The following is a 17,783-nucleotide window of genomic DNA, read 5'->3' on the forward strand; positions in this document are numbered from 1 at the left end:
TCCTGGGTAGCTGAGACTACAGGCGCCCGCCACCACGCCTGGCTAATTTTTTGTATTTTTAGTAGAGACGGGGTTTCACTGTGTGTTAGCCAGGATGGTCTCGATCTCCTGACTTCGTGATCCGCCCGCCTCAGACTCCCAAAGTGTTGGGATTACAGGCGTGAGCCACCACGCCCGACAATGCTGTGCTTAACAAGTGTCAGGTGGGCTTGTTCCCAAGCTCATCCGTAAACCAATGAAATGGGAATGGGAAAGGGACTGCTGTTTTTATGAATACTAAGTTGTTTCTTTCTTTCTTTCTTTTTTTTTTTTTGAGACAAGGTCTTGCTTTGTCACTCAGGCTGGAATGCAGTGGTACAATCATGGCTCACTGCAGCCTCGACCTCCTGGCCTCAAGTGATCCTCCCAAGTAGCTGGGACCACAGATATGCACCACCATCCCCGGCTAATTTTTTTTTGTATTTTGTAGATTTGGGATTTTGCTATGTTGCTCAGGTTGCTCAAACTCCTAGGCTCAAGTGATCCTCTTGCCTTAGCCTCCCAAAGTGCAAGGATTACAGGCATGAGCCACCATGCCCAGTCATGAATACTAAGTTAAATCCTTGGAAAGACTCTGTAAAGGTGCAAAATCTACCAACCAACAAAACACTGTTGCTAAATTAGGTTTAGGAAGAGATAACTATAAAAGACTGGCGGGCGGGGAGCTTAACAATGTAAGCTGATTCTGCTATACCGGGGTTCCTTTGCCTGTGTCTCAGTCTGCAAAAGGAAGAGAAGAGCTGAACCACAGTCAGAGAAAGGCTGTGCATGAGAAGACCGGGGGATTGTGGGACACTGACTGACTTCTTCCATTAACGAGCCAACCACTGGTCTACCAGGGTTAGGTGAAGGGTTTCTGCCAAAGTGGGAGGGACCTACCATCCTGTTAACAATCCACAGTCTCTACGCGTCCAGAGGACCACCTGACCTTTGCAACTCTGAGACCAGGAAAAAGGAAGCCACCGAGGGAGGTGTTCAAACAGAGGGCAAGAGGCAGGGTCAGCCACAGAGCTGCGCTGGGGCTGGCTGCAGCCACGTGGGCCTCCCCCAGAGCTCCAGGGCCTCACCTGCGTAGGTGGTGCCATCGATGTCCACGGACATGTTAATGCTCCCAATGTTACTCGTGGTCAGGTTCAGTGCTGCAGCCGAGGCCTCTGCTCTGTCTTCTGCTGGGGACAGGGAGACAGTGGGCCTGGTCAAGCCTTCCACAGCACTCCTGCTGTCCTCTCTGATGCTGCCTGGCCACCCTGGTCAAAGCCTCACGCTGTCAGAAGGTACCTATGTAACCTTCTCCTGAGTGTAGGGTATGGCAGGAGATCCCGGTCTCACCAACCTCCTGTTGCTGGCTTTTTCCACTGACACAGTTCATCTCAATTTCCTCTGCTCCCAGAGCAAAGGAATCACAGCAGGCAAGGAGGCTGACCCCGGCCCCACTGCTCTGCATTGGTACTTTCCACGTGATGGGCAAACCCCGAGCTACACTACACACCAGGCCCAAGAAATCAGAGATCAATGAGACCCAGCCCCAACTGTGAGGACCCACCTTGCCCTTCTTTCCTTTGACTGAGTCCCTCAAAGAGAGGAGTCTATGTCCTCAGCCCCTCCCATGACCACCTGGGCAGCTGGCATTTGTGGAAGGCTGCAAGTGCTGGTACACACGGCCTCTGCCTGGCTCACCCCAGACTCAGAATTCTTCCCAGTGAGCTGTCTTTTCTAACAGCCCTTTGCTTTGTGTAGGAGCAGGGCACCTAGCCCTGGATGAGCTATTACCTCCCAGTTTCTTTCTGCTCCCCAGGGGCAATGGGGTAGGGAGGGGCAGCCTGGGAATAGGTACAGCTCCCTTCACACCTGGCTCCTTCCCACACATCTCATTCATGTTTGCTTTGAGATAGCATCAGGACCAGAATGGGAAAGAATGTGTGTGAATGGGAAAAGGGGCGTGTGGCTTGGGGAAGAGAATGTGGGGCACTAGAACATGTGAAGAGCAAGGGAAAGGATGTCAATTATGCTGCCAAACTTGTGTTTCCTCTTTCTCTTTATATTCCTGAGTCCCACTGTCTAGCCTGGGGCAACCTGGCCCCTCGGTGAGCCTCAGGAACATGGGGTGTCTTCCTCCCCGACCTGCAGACGGTGCCCTGCTCTTGCCTACATCCAGTGAGGTGCTGGGGTAAAGGCTGGTGGGGAAACGCTGCAGCTCTCTGAAGGCCTCTGGCTCCTCCTCTGTGAATAACTGCTTTTCCCTCTAATTAGAGAACAGAGCACCGCCTAAGGCAACATGTGGTCCCCTCTACTAAACAACTTCAGCTTGGTGAACTGAGATCTCAGTGCCTCTCTTCTGGGGGCCTAGAAGGCAGAACCTGGAGGGGCCTCTTCCAGGTCAGCAGTTTGTGCCTCACCACCCCTGCCCCGCAGTCCCAGGAGGCGTGAATGGGTGTAGGGTTTCCCAGTAACAGAAGGCTCTGCCCTGAGCCTGGCTCACCCCTGCCGTTGATCCTGATCTTCATGGGGAGCTGTCGTGCCATGGTGAAAAAGTTGCGCTGGAAGGCCTGCTGCACCAGGCGCTGCTCCTCCTCGGACAGCCTCGACACCTTCTTCTCAGCAGGCTCCCCTGACTCCAGCCGCTCCCTCAGCTGCTCCAGCGCAGCGGTCCGAGTACCAGCCTGCTGGTTTGCCAAGGTCACGGGCACAGCCAGGCGATTTGGCACAGGCACTGTTGTCACTGGGGCTCCATCACCTGCGAAAGAACTGGAGCTGGAAAAATCCACAATTGACCCTCCTGCCCAAAAACCCCAGTCTTGAACACAGGGAAACTGGCATCCCTTCCTCCCTTCCTTCTCCCCCAGGAGCCCTACTGACCTTTCCTGAGAGTGGTTGCTGGGGATATCCGAGGGCTACTGGTATTGCTGCCACTGCTGGAGCCAAGCCCAAGGATGGGAAAGCGGATCTTGGGTGGGGAGAGGAGGGCAGGGGCAGTGGCAGCAGCAGTAGCCGCAGCAGGTGAGTAGCCAAAGAGGGAGGAGCTGTAGCTGGGCCGCCGGCCCTCCCTGCGGTTGCCATCAATGGCTGCCTGGAGCTCGGCTGGGGAACTCAAGGCTTTCTTCTCACACTCATAGGCATACAGATACTTCATGTACCTGGAGGAAAGGAAGCAAGCAGGAATAATAATCCAAAACAGCACCAGAGATCACCCAGTTGAGGTTGGTGGGTCTCTGGAAGCAGTCTCTGCTGGCCAGGACTCTAGGGCAAAGGATTGCAACCTTGGTGTACTTGGCAGAAAAGTCTGGGATGGCTGGATGCTCTGCCCCAGCCTCCTCTAACTGCCACTCAATCCTAAATAGGCTCTACTTTGAAGGACCATTCATTAGGGGAAATAAATAACATCTTAGTTGGTGTTTCACATTTGTTTTGGTGCTTTTTTAGTGCCCTGGGAAAAATTAGGCCCATATTTTACAAGGGCTTTCTGGCTTCTTGATCTTATTCAGAGCTGGGCTAGTCAGACAGGAGCAATTCTTCCCATTGTGCATGGGACCTAGACACTGTCATTCTTTGTGTCTTAAGTCCCAAGAAGCAGTTCTCTACCCAGGAACCTCGCCATTCTGGTTGTAGCTACAACATGCTACCTAACTGATGTCAGCTGTACATTGCGTACTCTTCACAGGACAACTCCAGAGTGTTCCAGAAGAACAGACTCCTCTCTGGCCCTCATTCTTCAGTGCTACTATTGGTTTCACCGCTTCCATCACCCGTGTGATTAACTCAAATGCTGATAAAACCAGATCACCAATCCAAGGGGGCCTTCCTGCCTGCCTTTCTCTGGGTCCTCTGCCACTGGGTAAGCTGAATGTCAGGTAAGAGGAGCCACTTGGGGTGGAGATGCTGTTTGGAAGACAATGTCCTGGAAGGGGCACAGGTCTTAGACACAGAAGCTCAGGTCTGAATCTCAGCTCTACCACTTACTGGCTGGTATGGCCCTAGCCAAATTATTTAACCCTGGAGACTTCATTTTTGTAATGTGGAAAATGGGGGCATACCTACTTTACAGGGTTGACTGTGAGGTGTAAATGAAATCGCAAAGTACCAGCACAGAGTAGACACCTGGTAAATGGCGGTTCTCACCACTACTTGGTTTAGTGAGGGATTAATCTCAGAAAGCTCCCCACTGTTTCGGGAATCCACTCATCTTGCTAACTATACAAAGGAATTTCCTTCCTTCCTCTCCTCTAGGTTACAACATCCCCTTTCTTCAGCCTCGGCTTCCTTCCCCCAGGCCCTGGCCACTCACTGGGTCCTGAGGGTGAAGGCAGCGCTGGTGATGGATGTGGGCAGGTTCAGGCCTTTGGTGATCTCCCTCCAGATCTTCTTGTTGATGATCTCCACCAGGCCCCCCTTCTCGGTCACCAGCTTATACAGCATGTACAGGTCCAGGATCTGCTTGGCCATGATGGGGATTCGGTTGATGGGGGTCCCTGTGGTTGTCCGAGAGAAAGAGACAGCAGGATCATCATCAGGCTGAGAAGGATTCCGCGTATGCCCACCTTTAACTGAGCTGGAAACAATGCTCATGAATCTGTTTGGAAGTGTAATTTAAGTCAAACTCCCCAAGCCTGAAGACTCAAACTAGCTGTCAGGACAGGTCCAATGCACAGGCTATGTGGGCCTTTGGCAAAGCACTTAGACTCTCTGGTTCTGTTTTGCCGTCTGTAAATAAGAGGGCCAGACTAGATGATTTCAAAGGTGCTTGTTTTTTAGTTTGTGTGTGTGTGTGTTTTTGTTTTGTTAGCAGTACGATTCCAGACTATTCCTAGTGATCTGGCGACTTATCTCTGCAGCTTTCAGACTCCATTCAGTGGCAGCTTCCTCCGGGAAACCTTTCTCTGACTTCCTAGAAGGGGAGCCCTGCCTAGTCACCCTCCTGGCAGCGCTCAGTGCTGCTTGTAAGAGTGTGCTCCTTGGCTGGGCGCGGTGGCTCACGCCTGTAATCCCAGCACTTTGGGAGGCCGAGGCGAGCGGATCACGAGGTCAGGAGATTGAGACCATCCTGGCTAAGATGGTGAAACCCCATCTCTACTAAAAATACAAAAAAAAAATTAGCCTGGCTTGGTGGTGGGCGCCTGTAGTCACAGCTACTCGGGAGGCTGAGACAAGAGAATGGCGTGAACCTGGGAGGCGGAGCTTGCAGTGAGCCGAGATCGTGCCACTGCACTCCAGCCTGGGCGACAGAGCGAGACTCCATCTTGAAAAAAAAAAAAGTGTGTGCTTGTTTGCACATGCCTGCTTTCTCCTCTCCTGCTTGATGGAGAAATGGTTTCTTTCTCTCTCGTGTGCCCCGCTATGTCAAAGGAGCTGCTGGACACACTGGTCTCCAGGGGAATGAAAAGCCACTCAATTCTCTCCCCACACCAATCATTCTCCCACTCCCTGGCCTCTGAAAGGGGGAGGGTCAGAGCAGCTTCCGCTCAGCGGCCCCAAGGGGAAGTGAGAGGAGCCAGGGACTTGATTAGGAAACCTGGCACCGAGCAGGAAGGGCTACTAATGAGCACCAGGGGACGTGGTGAGGGCGGGGCCAGTCCTTTCACAGCCGGCTGGGATGCTCGTCAGGAGGCGTGATGGATGACTGTCATTTGGCAGCCTCAGGATTAATGATCTGGAGGTCAGAGGGGAGAATTCCACAGGGAAGGGTCACCGTCCGGGGCAGGGTATGAGACTTGTTGCCTTTTGATGGCAAACTCCTTTTACTGTACACAGACTGCTGCTCCTCTGCCTTGCCCCCTCCCATTGCCCCAGTCTCGCTGAGGTCTCACTGGGCTGCCTGGTGGACCTTAAGCCAACCTGAGCAGAGAAGAGCTGTTTGTTTCTGCTCCATGAGCCTCTTTCCCTAAAGGCACAGTAGTTTTCTCAGCTCTGAATGGCAGCCTCAGCAACTCTTTTACAGGATGGTTCAAGCCAGAGAATGAAAAGGAAGCACTGTGGGCATGGATATGTGGGGCTGCTGCGGCAGGACCAGACCTCTTCTTTTTCTTTATTTTTTTTCAAAGATAGGGTCTCACGCTGTTGCCCAGACTGGAGTGCAGTGGTGCAATCATGACTTATTGCAGCCTTAAGCTCCAGCCATCCTCCCACTCAGCCTCCTGAGTAGTTGAGAATATAGGCGCACACCACCACACTCAGGGAATTTAAAAACATTTTCTGTAGAGACAGGATCTTCCTATGTTGCCCAGGCTGGTCTCAAACTCCTAAGCTCAAGCAACCCTCCTGCCTCAGTCTCCCAAAGCACAAGGACTGCAGCGTGACCCACAGCACCTGGCTTAGGCCTCTTTCCTAAGTGTGGGGAGGGAGTTAGTGACCTTGAAGACCTTTACCTTGACCTGCTGGTCCTTGGAGGGTAAAGGACAAAGGGGTCATGGAATTAGACCCACAGATTCACAGGTAAAATAATAGAGGATTACTGGCATACTCCTAAGACACATAGCTCATGTGCTGGTTGACTTCTCCCAGTGCTGTTCTGGACAGTAAACCTTCCCCAACCAGCAAGACAAAAGCCTGATGTGGGCCCCCAGAAGGACAGGGCTAACGTCGACCTCCTTTCAGAGGTCTGTCTGCCCAAACACACCCATGGCCTTGAGTCCACACCTTCCAAGGCATTACCTGGAGTATCTGAGAGGACCACTCCCAAGGTCCCCTCACACAGGACTCCTAAGCTCACATTTCCAGAAGCTCCTAGGGCATCTTCACACATGTGACCCGTTTACTTCCAAGTCAGAATGTCTGTCCTGGGCTCATCTTCATTCCCCTAAACTAGCTCCCTTTCCCCACACCTCATTTTTTCCCAGCAACACTACCACCCTTGGAAGTTAGGCAGGAAGGCAGGAACCTCGTATCAGCACTGGCTCCTCTCCTCTCCCTATCATCCACTTTCAGGGTGCTAGAAGGCTTCATGATTCGTCCTTGGAGGTACCTCTCAAAGGCATCTTTTTGGCCCAGAGCCACCATCCTGGTCCAGGCCCTCTCTGGCCCACAGTTAGATGCCTGCAGTAGCCTCTTATCCATACGATCAACTTGCACACTGCAGCCAATCTTATTAAAATACTTTTACTATATTACTCACTTCCTTGTTTAAAAACCTATGAAAACTCTTATTGCTTACCTAGCCCATCTCACATGTCCAATCGCATGACCCACGTTCCTCAACACTCCCTTAAAAGATCACATATGAAGTATTCCTGGCATATCTGAGCAACTCACTTGCACTCCAGCTCGCTGGGCCTTCTCCCTATTGCCCCCAAAACACGCTCTTTTCTGCCTCCAGTCAAATCCTCCACAGTGTCCTTCCCCATCCACTCCTTCCAGGAAGCCTGTTCTCACTACCCCAGTTCATGTGGGTTTCTTCCCTCTCAGAATTTCTATCATGCCCCTGTAAGTTCAGCAAATTGTCCTTCTCTAATTGTTTCACGTCTGTTCATCCGACATCCCTGGAGGACTGTCAGCTCTATGAAGGCAGGGGTTGTCTTTCCTTTACCATGCCTACCATGCCTTACAGCGTTTAATAAATTAACCTACCCAGACATGTTTCTCGGAGTCAAAGCAACCAGCTCCATGGTAATTCAACTGAGAATCTTTTTCTAAATTTTCTTTTTAGAGACAGGGTCTCACTCTGTTATCTAGGCTGGGGTGCAGTCGTGTGATCACAGCTCACTGTGGCTTGAACTCCCAGGCTCAAGTGATCCTCTCATCTCAACCTCCTGAGGAATTGCGACTACAGGGGCACACCACCATGCCTGGCTAATCTTTAAATTTTTTTGTAGAGACAGGGTCTCACTATGTTGCCCAGGCTAGTCTCAAACATCTGGTCTCAAGGAATCCTCCCACCTTAGCCTCCTGAGTAGCTGGGATTTACAAGCTCTAGCCACTACACCCAGCTCTCAACTGGGAATCTTTTTTTTTTTTGAGTTGGAGTCTCACTCTGTTGCCCAGGCTAGAGTGCAGTGGTATGATCTTGTCCCACTGCAACCTCCGCCTCCCAGGTTCAAGTGATTTTTGGCTAATTTTTGTATTTTTAGTAGAGATGGGGTTTTACCACGTTTGCCAGGCTGGTCTCAAACTCCAGATCTTGGGTGATCCACCCGCCTCGGCCTCCCAAAGTGCTGGGATTATAGGCGTGAGCCACTGTGCCCAGCCTCAACTAGGAATCTTAAACACACTTCCCACACGCCTGTGACGTGCCTGCTGGGACCCTCACAATTGAGGCCAAAGGGGAAAACAGGTGTCAAAGAGCAGGCAGTGGCCAGGTGTGTGACAAGCATAAGACAGATGTGGCGAGTGTTGAACCAGCATGGCAGGGCTTGCCCAGCTGAGGAAGTGCTGTCCTACAGGTCACTTTGGACAGCTAGCTTTGAAACTCCATCTGCAAACAGCTTTCAGAGTTTGCACTATTTTCTTTTGAATCTCTTTTTTTTTTTTTTTTTGAGACGGAGTCTCACTCTGTTGCCCAGGCTGGAGTGCAGTGGTGTGATCACAGCTCAGTGTAGCCTCAAAATCCCGGACTCAGGTGATCCTCCCACCTCAGCCTCCTAAGTAGCTAGGACCATAGGTGCACACCACCTAGCTCAGCCCAGTTAATTTATTTTGTTTTTTATTTGTTTTTATCTTTTGAGACTGAGTCTTGCTCTTTTCCCCAGGCTGGTGTGCAGTGGGGTGATCCCAGCTCACTGCAACCTCCGCCTCCTGGGTTCAAGTGATTCTCCTGTCTCAGCCTCCCGAGTAGCTGGGATTACAGGTGAGTGCCACCACACCTGGCTAATTTTTTATAGTTTTAGTAGAGATGGGGTTTTACCATGTTGGCCAGGCTGGTCTTGAACTCCTGACCTCAAGTCATTCGCCAGCCTCAGCCTCCCAAAGTGCTGGGATTACAGGTGTATTTTTATTTTTGTAGAGGTGGAGTCTCACTATGTTGCCCAGGCTGGTCTCAAACTCCTGGACTCAAGAAATCCTCCCACTTCAGCCTCCCAAAGTGTTGGGATGACAGGCGTAAGCCACTGCACCCAGCTGAGATTTTAGTTTATTTTATTTTATTATTATACTTTAAGTTCTAGGGTACATGTGCGTAACGTGCAGGTTTGTTACATATGTATACTTGTGCCATGTTGGTGTGCTGCACCCATCAACTCGTCAGCACCCATCAATTCGTCATTTATATCAGGTATAACTCCCAATGCAATCCCCCCCCCCCCCCCCCCAAGAAAAGCCCCGATGTGTGATGTTCCCCTTCCCGAGTACAAGTGATGTCATTGTTCAGTTCCCACCTATGAGTGAGAACATGCGGTGTTTGGTTTTCTGCCAGCTGAGATTTTCTAGTGTGGTTCGAACCGCCTCTGAAGGCAACTCCCCAGAGAGGAATTACAAATTCATTTTTAGTAGTCAGTGGATTAACTGACTATTTGAGATGGCATCTTTGAAGGACAATATTGTTATAGATGTAGAAATTTCATCAAAAATTAGCCTCTTTATAGTCACACACAAAGTGACTGTATTATATTAGACTGAGAGCTGCTTAGGGCAAGGGGAACATTGGCAGATACAGAACCTGAGGAGACAAGGAAGGGTCACAGTGGTGTCTGAAGTCAAGGTTGTAACCTAACTAATCAGTGACCTCTTCCCAGAAGGGAAAATGGACTCTTGTGGGAACTGTCATCACACCACAGAGAAACCGCAGGTAAGAGGCACACTGGAAGCTGTGGTGGTGGCCCCTGCACCCTACTGTGTGGCCCAGCCCCACCGTGGCATACTTCGGAAGCTGCTGTTTTCCTCACTCCACAGTGGACTCTCCTCACACAAGCCCCCATGCCCTGCTAAGGCACCCTGTTCTGGAGATCAAGCTGATAAAGAGATTGGGCGCATTCTTCCCTGTGGTTGGCCCTCTGTTAAACTGTTAAACTCCAGTGCAGGCTGGCCCCTTGGTTCCATCAGAAACAAAGCAGAGGCTATGCCGAGGGCTCTCTCTAGATGATGGTGGGGCTTTCTCCTATCGGATAATCCAGACACAAAAGCCTGCTGTGTCTTTGATTCCTCTAACAACTGAGAGAGGCAGAATCTGCAGGGTGGTCTCAGCAGTTTGCTGTGTGCTTAATGGACCTGGTAGCCATTTCTCTTGTCCAAAGTAAATTCTACTATGAAGAAAGAAGGCCTTTAAGCTAAGTTTACCTGCTGAACAAGAACCAATAGGCAATTGACAGACTCAGGCCTCAGTTTCCGCAAATGTGAAGTGAGGAATTTGGACTAGATGATTTTCAGTTCTAAAGTCTATGAATAAAAAATTAAAACAAAATTCTGCTGATGTACCTTCAAGTCAGCAACATACAAATTGATAAACAAACAAAAATTGGCAGTTGTGATTATTACCAAAGGGAGAATGACTTGGTTTTAGGAACCTGCCTAAATGACAGAGTAATGCTGTCAAATGGCCTTGATACAGATGGTTTGAGATTTTCTCTGTGAAGGGCCCCTGGCTTAAGACCAGATTTGTGAAGTTCACATCCACAAGCAATGGCTCCTTTCCCAGCCTTTGTGGGAGGGAGCAAGGGGTCTCTGGCCTGCTCTCTGGACTGTTTTCTATCTTCCTCTAAAGAAGCTCTTCACCTGAGAGAGACGGGCCTCTGTCCACGATAAATGCAAAAGCAACCCGCAGAGCACTGGGAAAGAGGCAAATACCCACTGAAGAGAGTTCTTTGTGGGTCACTGGTGTTGGCCCTACAGGAGACCAAATCTCCACCCCCATCACGCCTCCCAGAAGAGGGTGAGCACCTGATGGGGAAGCCTGTGGACTGTCAGTCACTGCTATCAAAGCAGGAGCTAGGATTGAGGGTAATTAATCATGCTCTCTCTGACAGGAATCCAGGGCCTTATCTGTACCCCAAGAAGTGCTGCTGGTCTCCAGTTCCCTCCTCAATAAAGGAGACTGACAGTTGCAACAAAGAGGCCCCTTATCAGATTTCAGCCAGGGAGCCTGCAGCCCCAGGGAGGGACGAGGGAGGGACGGATGTAAAAGGCTTTTATGAGGGCTATGGACCCAGTGAAGTTGGCGGGACTCCTGGGGCTTTAACCCTTGTTGGTGGGAATGCCGCTGGGCGCTGGCACTAGCAGACCACAGCTGTGATCAGCAGCTTCCAGTGCAGATGTGGCCAAACAAAAGCTGCTCCCCTGGTACTTTGTGTTCCTTCCTGCCGCTCAGACAACCAAGACAACCTGAGCTGGGGATAGGGGTGAGGGCAGAAGAAGAGATGGCCTCTTCTCGCTTTGGAGACAAAGATGAGAGATGGTAAGAATGTTGAAGGGAAAGTCACTTCCTCCCCATTGCAGAGAATGGGCCGGTTCCAGGGAAGTCCAGAAGCAAACAGGGGCAGGGACCCCAGACAGACTCATATGGCTGCCTTCTTGCCCACTGTGCAGGGGTGAGGGCCCAGGACCCAGGGTATGGCCCTGCCAGGGACCCTCACTGCTTTTTCCTGGCTTTGAGAAAGATCATTAATCATTTCCATAGCCTGACTGTCAAAGAGAGCTGACCAGAGAGCCTGGAGAAGTTAAGACCTGTGTTAAGCAGGGAATGTGTGCAGGCAGGCAGGCTTCCTGAACATTCCTCTGCATCTTCATTCTTGCCCTGCTCCAGGCCTGCTCCCCAGAAGTCAGTAGAGAAATGACTGCTGATTTCTCCCATAACTTGTTCATATAGAGAATATCACAGCAGATACTGGCGACTACTACAGGGGACAAGGACTGAAAAACTACCTATTGGGTACTATGCACACTACCTGGGTGATGGGATCAATCGTACCCCAAACCTCGGTGCCATGCAATATATCCACGTAACAAACCTGCACATGTACCCCTTGAACCTCTAACAAAAGTTGTAATAGGAAAGGAAAAGGGAAAGGGAAAGGAAAAGGAAAGGTCTCCCGCTGGGAAACCAGGCAGCAGTGTCTGGCAGTCAGCCGTGCAGCTTGTAGTTGCACTGTTCCACAGGACAGGGCAGAGGCAAGGATGTGCCAATATGCTAGTATGGACTGACAAGAATCCTTAAGCCTTCCACCTCCAATTGCCCACTGAGTGGGTCTAACTTACATACAGTATAGTGCATTAACCTTAACCATACAGCTCGCTAGATGTGTACTTCCAAATACACCTCTGCAAACATCCCTCACATCAAAACATAGAACTTTTTTTTTTTTTTTTTTGAGACAGAGTCTCAACTCTGTTGCCCAGGTTGGAGTGCAGTGGTGTGATCTGGGCTCACTGCAACCTCCACCTCCTGGGTTCAAGTGATTCTCCTGCTTCAGCCTCCCAAGTGGCTGGGATTACAGGTGCTTGCCACCATGCCTGGCTAATTTTTGCATTTTTAGTAGAGACGGGATTTCACCATCTTGGCCAGGCTGGTCTCGAACTCCTCACCACAGTTGATCTGCCTGCCTCAGCCTCCCAAAGTGCTGGGATTACACACGTGAGCTACCACGCCCGGCCAAAATACAGAACATGTCCAGCACCCCTAGAAAACTCTCTCATGCCTCTTTCCAATCAATATCCATCCCTCCACCCTACCCACTCTGGAAATAAACTGCTATTCTGACATATTTTTTTTTAACTTTATATAAATGGACTCATATAGTATATATTCTGTGTCTGGCTTCTTTTGTTCAATATCAGGTCTGAGCGTCATCCCAGTGGTGTAGAGCAGTAGTTCATAAGTTTTTTTTTTTTTTTTGAGACGGAGTCTCACTCTGTAGCGCAGACTAGAGTGCAGTGACATGATCTCGCCTCACCGCAGCCTCTTCCTCCCAGGCTCAAGCAATCTTCTCACCTCAGCCTCCTAAGTAGCTGGAACTACAGCAGGTGCCACCACATCTGGCTTTTTTTTTTTTTTGGTAGAGATGGGGTTTCACCATGTTGCCTAGGCCGCTCTTGAACTTCTGAGCTCAAGTGATCCGCCCGCCTCACCCTCCCAAAGTGCTGTGATTACAGGTGTGAGCCACTGCACCCGACTAGTTCACAACTTTCTACTGCTGTGTAGAGTTCTAGTATGTGACTATGCTACATTTATTTATCCATTCTACTACTGATGGACATTGAAATTCTTTCCAGTTTTTGGCTATAATGAATGGAGCTGCTATGAATATGCTTGCCTGTATCTTTCAGTGAACAAAAGCACTCATTTCTGTTGGGAATATACCCAGGAGTGCAACAGCTGGGTAACAAGGTCCAGGTATGTTTAGCTTTAGCAAACACTACCAAACAGACTTCCAAAGTAGATGTATCCCTTTACACTCCCAGCTGTAATGCATGGGAGAGCTGGCTGTTTTACAACCTCGGAGGCTAATTTTAAACTCATTACCTTTTTTGCTACTCCAGCTTCAACTAATCTCTTTAGGTGAAGTTCAACAGTAAATGTAATACTGTATTCTGCTACGTCTAATAATAAGATTATGGTGGCTGGGCGCAGTGGCTCACACCTGTAATCACAGCACTTTGGGAGGCCGAGGTGGGCAGATCACCTGAGGTTGGGAGTTTGAGACCAGCCTGGCCAGCATGGTGAAACCCCATCTCTACTAAAAATACAAAAACTAGCTGGATGTGGTGGCAGGCGCCTGTAATCCCAGCTACTCGGGAGGCTGAGGCAGGAGAATCGCTTGAACCCAGGAGGAGGAGGTTACAGTGAGCCGAGATCGCACCATTGTGCTCCAGCCTGGGCAACAGAGCAAGACTCTGTCTCAAAAAACAAACAAACAAACAAAAAACCCAAAAGATTATGGCTATGACAACTGCATTTAGAGAAACTGGCCAATGAGTCAGAAGGAGGTGGACTGCAGGGTCTTCCCTGCTTTGCCTGCCACTGGGCAGATCTGGTTGGCATCTCCAGGAGGGGAGTGGAAGGCTGGCTGGCCTGGGGCACACCTCATGGGCCTTCTGGCCTGAGCAGTGCATGGCTGTCTGAGCTTCCAGTGCTGTCCGTGCCACTAGCCTCTCAAGACCCAGCAGAACTTCCCCACGGTGGAAGCAGGCCAAACACTCACTGCAATCTCTCCCTGTACCAACTCTTAGATGATTTACTGAATATTGGCTCACTTTGGGACAAAAGAGGCAAAACTATCAAATAACTCAATTTTCCCGTGTGTTAGAAATACCAATAAAAGATTTTGAAGGGGAAGAGGCTGAATTTAATGACAAAAGCAGGCTATTCAAATTAATTGTGACTTTCAAAAACCAGATTCCCTTTCTATGATCGTGGATAATGGGGTATTTATAGAGTATTATAAGGACTATTAAAAATGGAAAAAAAAACTATATATTTTTAACAGCAGCTGGGTCACCTAGAGAGAGAAAAAGATCTGGCCTCAGACAAAGGGCTAATCCAGACACTTAAAGATTTGCATTTTAGACTTTCATTTGGGGATAAAGTTAGAAAATGAAGCCCCAAAGCCTATTTCATCTGAAAAAGACAACATATTTTCGTCTACCAGGAAGAGTGTCTAGGACAAGAAATTGCCGCCACCAAAAGGCAAAGCAATATATGTCATGAACATTTCCTTGCCTGAGATGGATAGATAAGCACACAACAGAAGGAAAAACACTCAAGTTGCACTTTGAAGCAGACTAAGCCCTTTTCCCACAGTAAATTCTTTGTATATTCTGAAGATCCAACAATCCATTTGGGAAAACCAAGGTCAGTTTGCAGCCTTGAACAGAACTGATGGGGGCAGGAGGGCAGGTCTACAAGTGAGGGCTTGACAAAACTTGTCTTCTAAGTAACCAGGCAGTTCCTTAGCCTGGTGTGCCCAGATGGGGCAGGGGCAGGAAAAGAGAGCCTTGCTTGAGGGCATTCTGGGCGCCTCCTGCGTCCCCCAACCCCTACCCCATCCTGCCTTGACAGATGGCAGCCTCTGTGCCACTCCGAGTTGTCACATCTGCCCTTCCCTATTTCTCTGAGAAACAGCCCTGATCCTGAGATGAAGACCCATCTTGCACGTCAGGTTCTACCCTGTGTTCATCGGCTAGATGCTCAGAAGCACTACTGGACGGTGGCCTGTGGAGGCAGGCCAGCACCCTCTTGGGGGCAGTGAATGCTGCAGAAGACACAATCCTTGCCTACTGCCCCAAAGGGGAGTGATGGGGTTGCTGGCTCTAGGGAACAAGTTTCTCAAAGATAAGGCAGGAGAAGCAGAGCACACTGGCCTGGGAGTTAGGAGACTGCATGCTAAGTCTGCTTTGTGGCCTTAGGTGAGTCACTTAACCTTGGTCTGCTTCTTCAGTGTTACAGGTGATAACCTTTGCTCTCTCTACTCCACAGAGCTGGAGCTGAGGGGAGCAGCAGATCAGATAATGGGTTGAAAGGGTTCTGTAATGTGTATGGTATAATAAAAATGCAAGTAACAGTAAAATCACCATTATCGTCATCATCATCCTGACTCTCTAATGAAACCACACTTCTGTTTCACCTCCTAGTGAATAAGAGAACAAGCTTTTCTTCCTCACTGATGAAGGAAAAATGAAATTGTTTATAATAGCCTTTGCTTATTAGACTTAGAAATTAGTTCCTCCCCTTGGGCACTGAAAGACTAAATGGAAAATCTATGAGGGAATGGTATTTCAGAAACTACCCACAGGGAGTTAAATTAGCCAGACAATTTTATTTAGAACTGTTTTGGCTTTATGTTTGCCAAAGAAACACGTTTTTTGTTTGTTTTTTTGACAGTCTCATTCTGTTGCCCAGGCTGTGGTGCGATCTTGGCTCACTGCAACCTCTGTCCCCCAGGTTCAAGCGATTCTCCTGCCTCAGTCTCCCGAGTAGCTGGAATTGCAGGCATGTGCCACCATGCCTGACTAATTTTTGTATTTTTAGTAGAGATGGTGTTTCACCATGGTGGCCAGGCTAGTCTCAAACCCCTGGCCTCAAGTGATCCGCCTGCCTTGGCCTCCCAAAGTGCTCGGATTACAGGCGTGAGCCAATGCATCCAGCTGAAACGTGTGTATCTTTTGCACACACAAGGCAAAAAGTGAGCCAAAAGGGGCATCACAGTTCTAAAACCTAACCAATCTTTTCTAGAGAAATATTCTGGTGGGAGTGGGGTGGTGGGGGACAATCAAGGGCAACGTGCTTAACTGAATTTGGCTTCAGTCAGCAAAAGAGGAAATACATTACACAGCAAGGACAGGAGAGAAGCATTTGGTCTTGGAGATTCCTGGTGTTTCACATAATTACTTTGATAGAAAACTGCTAAAGGGGCTTTTCTTCCTTTGATTTTGTTCATCAAGGGTAGCTCAATACACACAATCATGGATATACAATACAGACAATAGAAACTTCCAAGACAACTCTAATTGAACCCTCTCATTCTATAGATAAGGAAACTGTGGCCACCAGAGTGGGGAGGATGTGCTCAAGATCAGGAGAATGAAGGGATGTTAGCCCTGGCTTTGCACTATCAGTCCAGAGCTCTTTCCACCTCCACAGGGCACTGCCTCATCCGACTCCATTCTTCTCAGGCTCCTTTATGGGCAGGTTGCTCTGCTGCTCAGGGAGGGGAGGGGCTCGCCAGGGTGCAAGTCGCCCTGGTCTTGCCCAGAAACCAAGGTGCTGAGGGCTGAAAGGCCCATCTGTTGCAGTCAATTCACCCAAACATGTTAACAAGCGAGAGACACAGCACAAACCAGCAGTTATGGCCTGTCCCTGTCTCCCACTGGACAGCCGTTTATCACCTGCAGCTGCAGTCATTTGGGGCGGCCTGCTGTGTGCTACCTCCCTCAGAGCTGTCTGCTTCCTCTGTGGGCACAGCCTGCTGTGTCAAAGCTGCCGGTTCTTCTCACAGCCCAGTTGGGTGTCTCCAGGCCTTTGAAACTCAGGCTATTTTCTTTCTTTTCTTTCTTTCTTCCTTCCATTTCCCTTTCCCTCTTTTTTTTTTTTGAGACAAGGTCTCACTCTGTTGCCCAGGCTGGAGTGCAATGGTATGAGCTCAGCTCACTGTAGCCTTGACCTTCCAAGTTCAAGTGATCCTCCCACCTCAGCCTCCAAAGTAGCTGAGATTACAGGCGCATGCCACCACACTCAGCTATTAAAAAAAAAAAGTTTTTGTGTAGAGACAGGGTCTCACTATGCTGTCCAGGCTAACTCAGGCTATTTCCAATGACTCCTGCGATATCTATTGCTTATCTTTCATATTAGCTATGGAGGCCAAGTCCCTGAACTGCTGCCGAGGTCTATGCGGCTTTTCCTTGGTCCCAGCTAACAATATGTGCCTCCTGTGTCCCCCAGACACTCCACAAGTGACAAGTCACAAATGTCTAAGGGCCCTTGGTCTCATCATTCTGTTAAGAACAAAGACAGCCGGGCTCGGTGGCTCATGCCTATAATCCTAACACTTTGGGAGGCTGAGGCGGGTGGATTACCTGAGATCAGGAGCTCAAGACCAGCCTGGACAACATGGTGAAATCCTGTCTCTACTAAAAATACAAAAAAATTAGCCAGGTGCAATGGTGTGCACCTGTAATCCCAGCAACTTGGGAGGCTGAGGCAGGAGAATCACTTGAACCTGGGAGGCAAAGGTTGCAGTGAGCTGAGATGGTGCCACTGCATTCCAACCTGGGCTGCAGAGGAAGACTTCGTTAAAAAAAGAAAAACAGCCAGGCGCGGTGGCTCAAGCCTGTAATCCCAGCACTTTGGGAGGCCGAGACGGGCGGATCACGAGGTCAGGAGATCGAGACCATCC

At 49.6% G+C, this 17,783-nt stretch overlaps 1 protein-coding gene across 1 annotated transcript in view; it reads right to left on the reverse strand.

The window, feature by feature from the left end:
• Positions 1-17,783, reverse strand: part of LOC105505168 (AT-rich interactive domain-containing protein 3B) — a 21,790-nt gene that overhangs the window by 2,126 nt on the left and 1,881 nt on the right. Inside the window, exons 2-5 of the mRNA XM_011932904.1 lie at positions 4,322-4,505; positions 2,896-3,173; positions 2,519-2,773; positions 1,107-1,208 (exon numbers count right to left, since the gene is read on the reverse strand). Of these exons, the coding sequence (XP_011788294.1) occupies positions 1,107-1,208; positions 2,519-2,773; positions 2,896-3,173; positions 4,322-4,505 (819 nt within the window). The remainder of the gene's footprint in view (positions 1-1,106; positions 1,209-2,518; positions 2,774-2,895; positions 3,174-4,321; positions 4,506-17,783) is intronic.

This window comes from Colobus angolensis, unplaced genomic scaffold (genome assembly GCF_000951035.1).
Source record: "Colobus angolensis palliatus isolate OR3802 unplaced genomic scaffold, Cang.pa_1.0 Scaffold99, whole genome shotgun sequence".
Lineage (NCBI taxonomy): Eukaryota > Metazoa > Chordata > Mammalia > Primates > Cercopithecidae > Colobus > Colobus angolensis.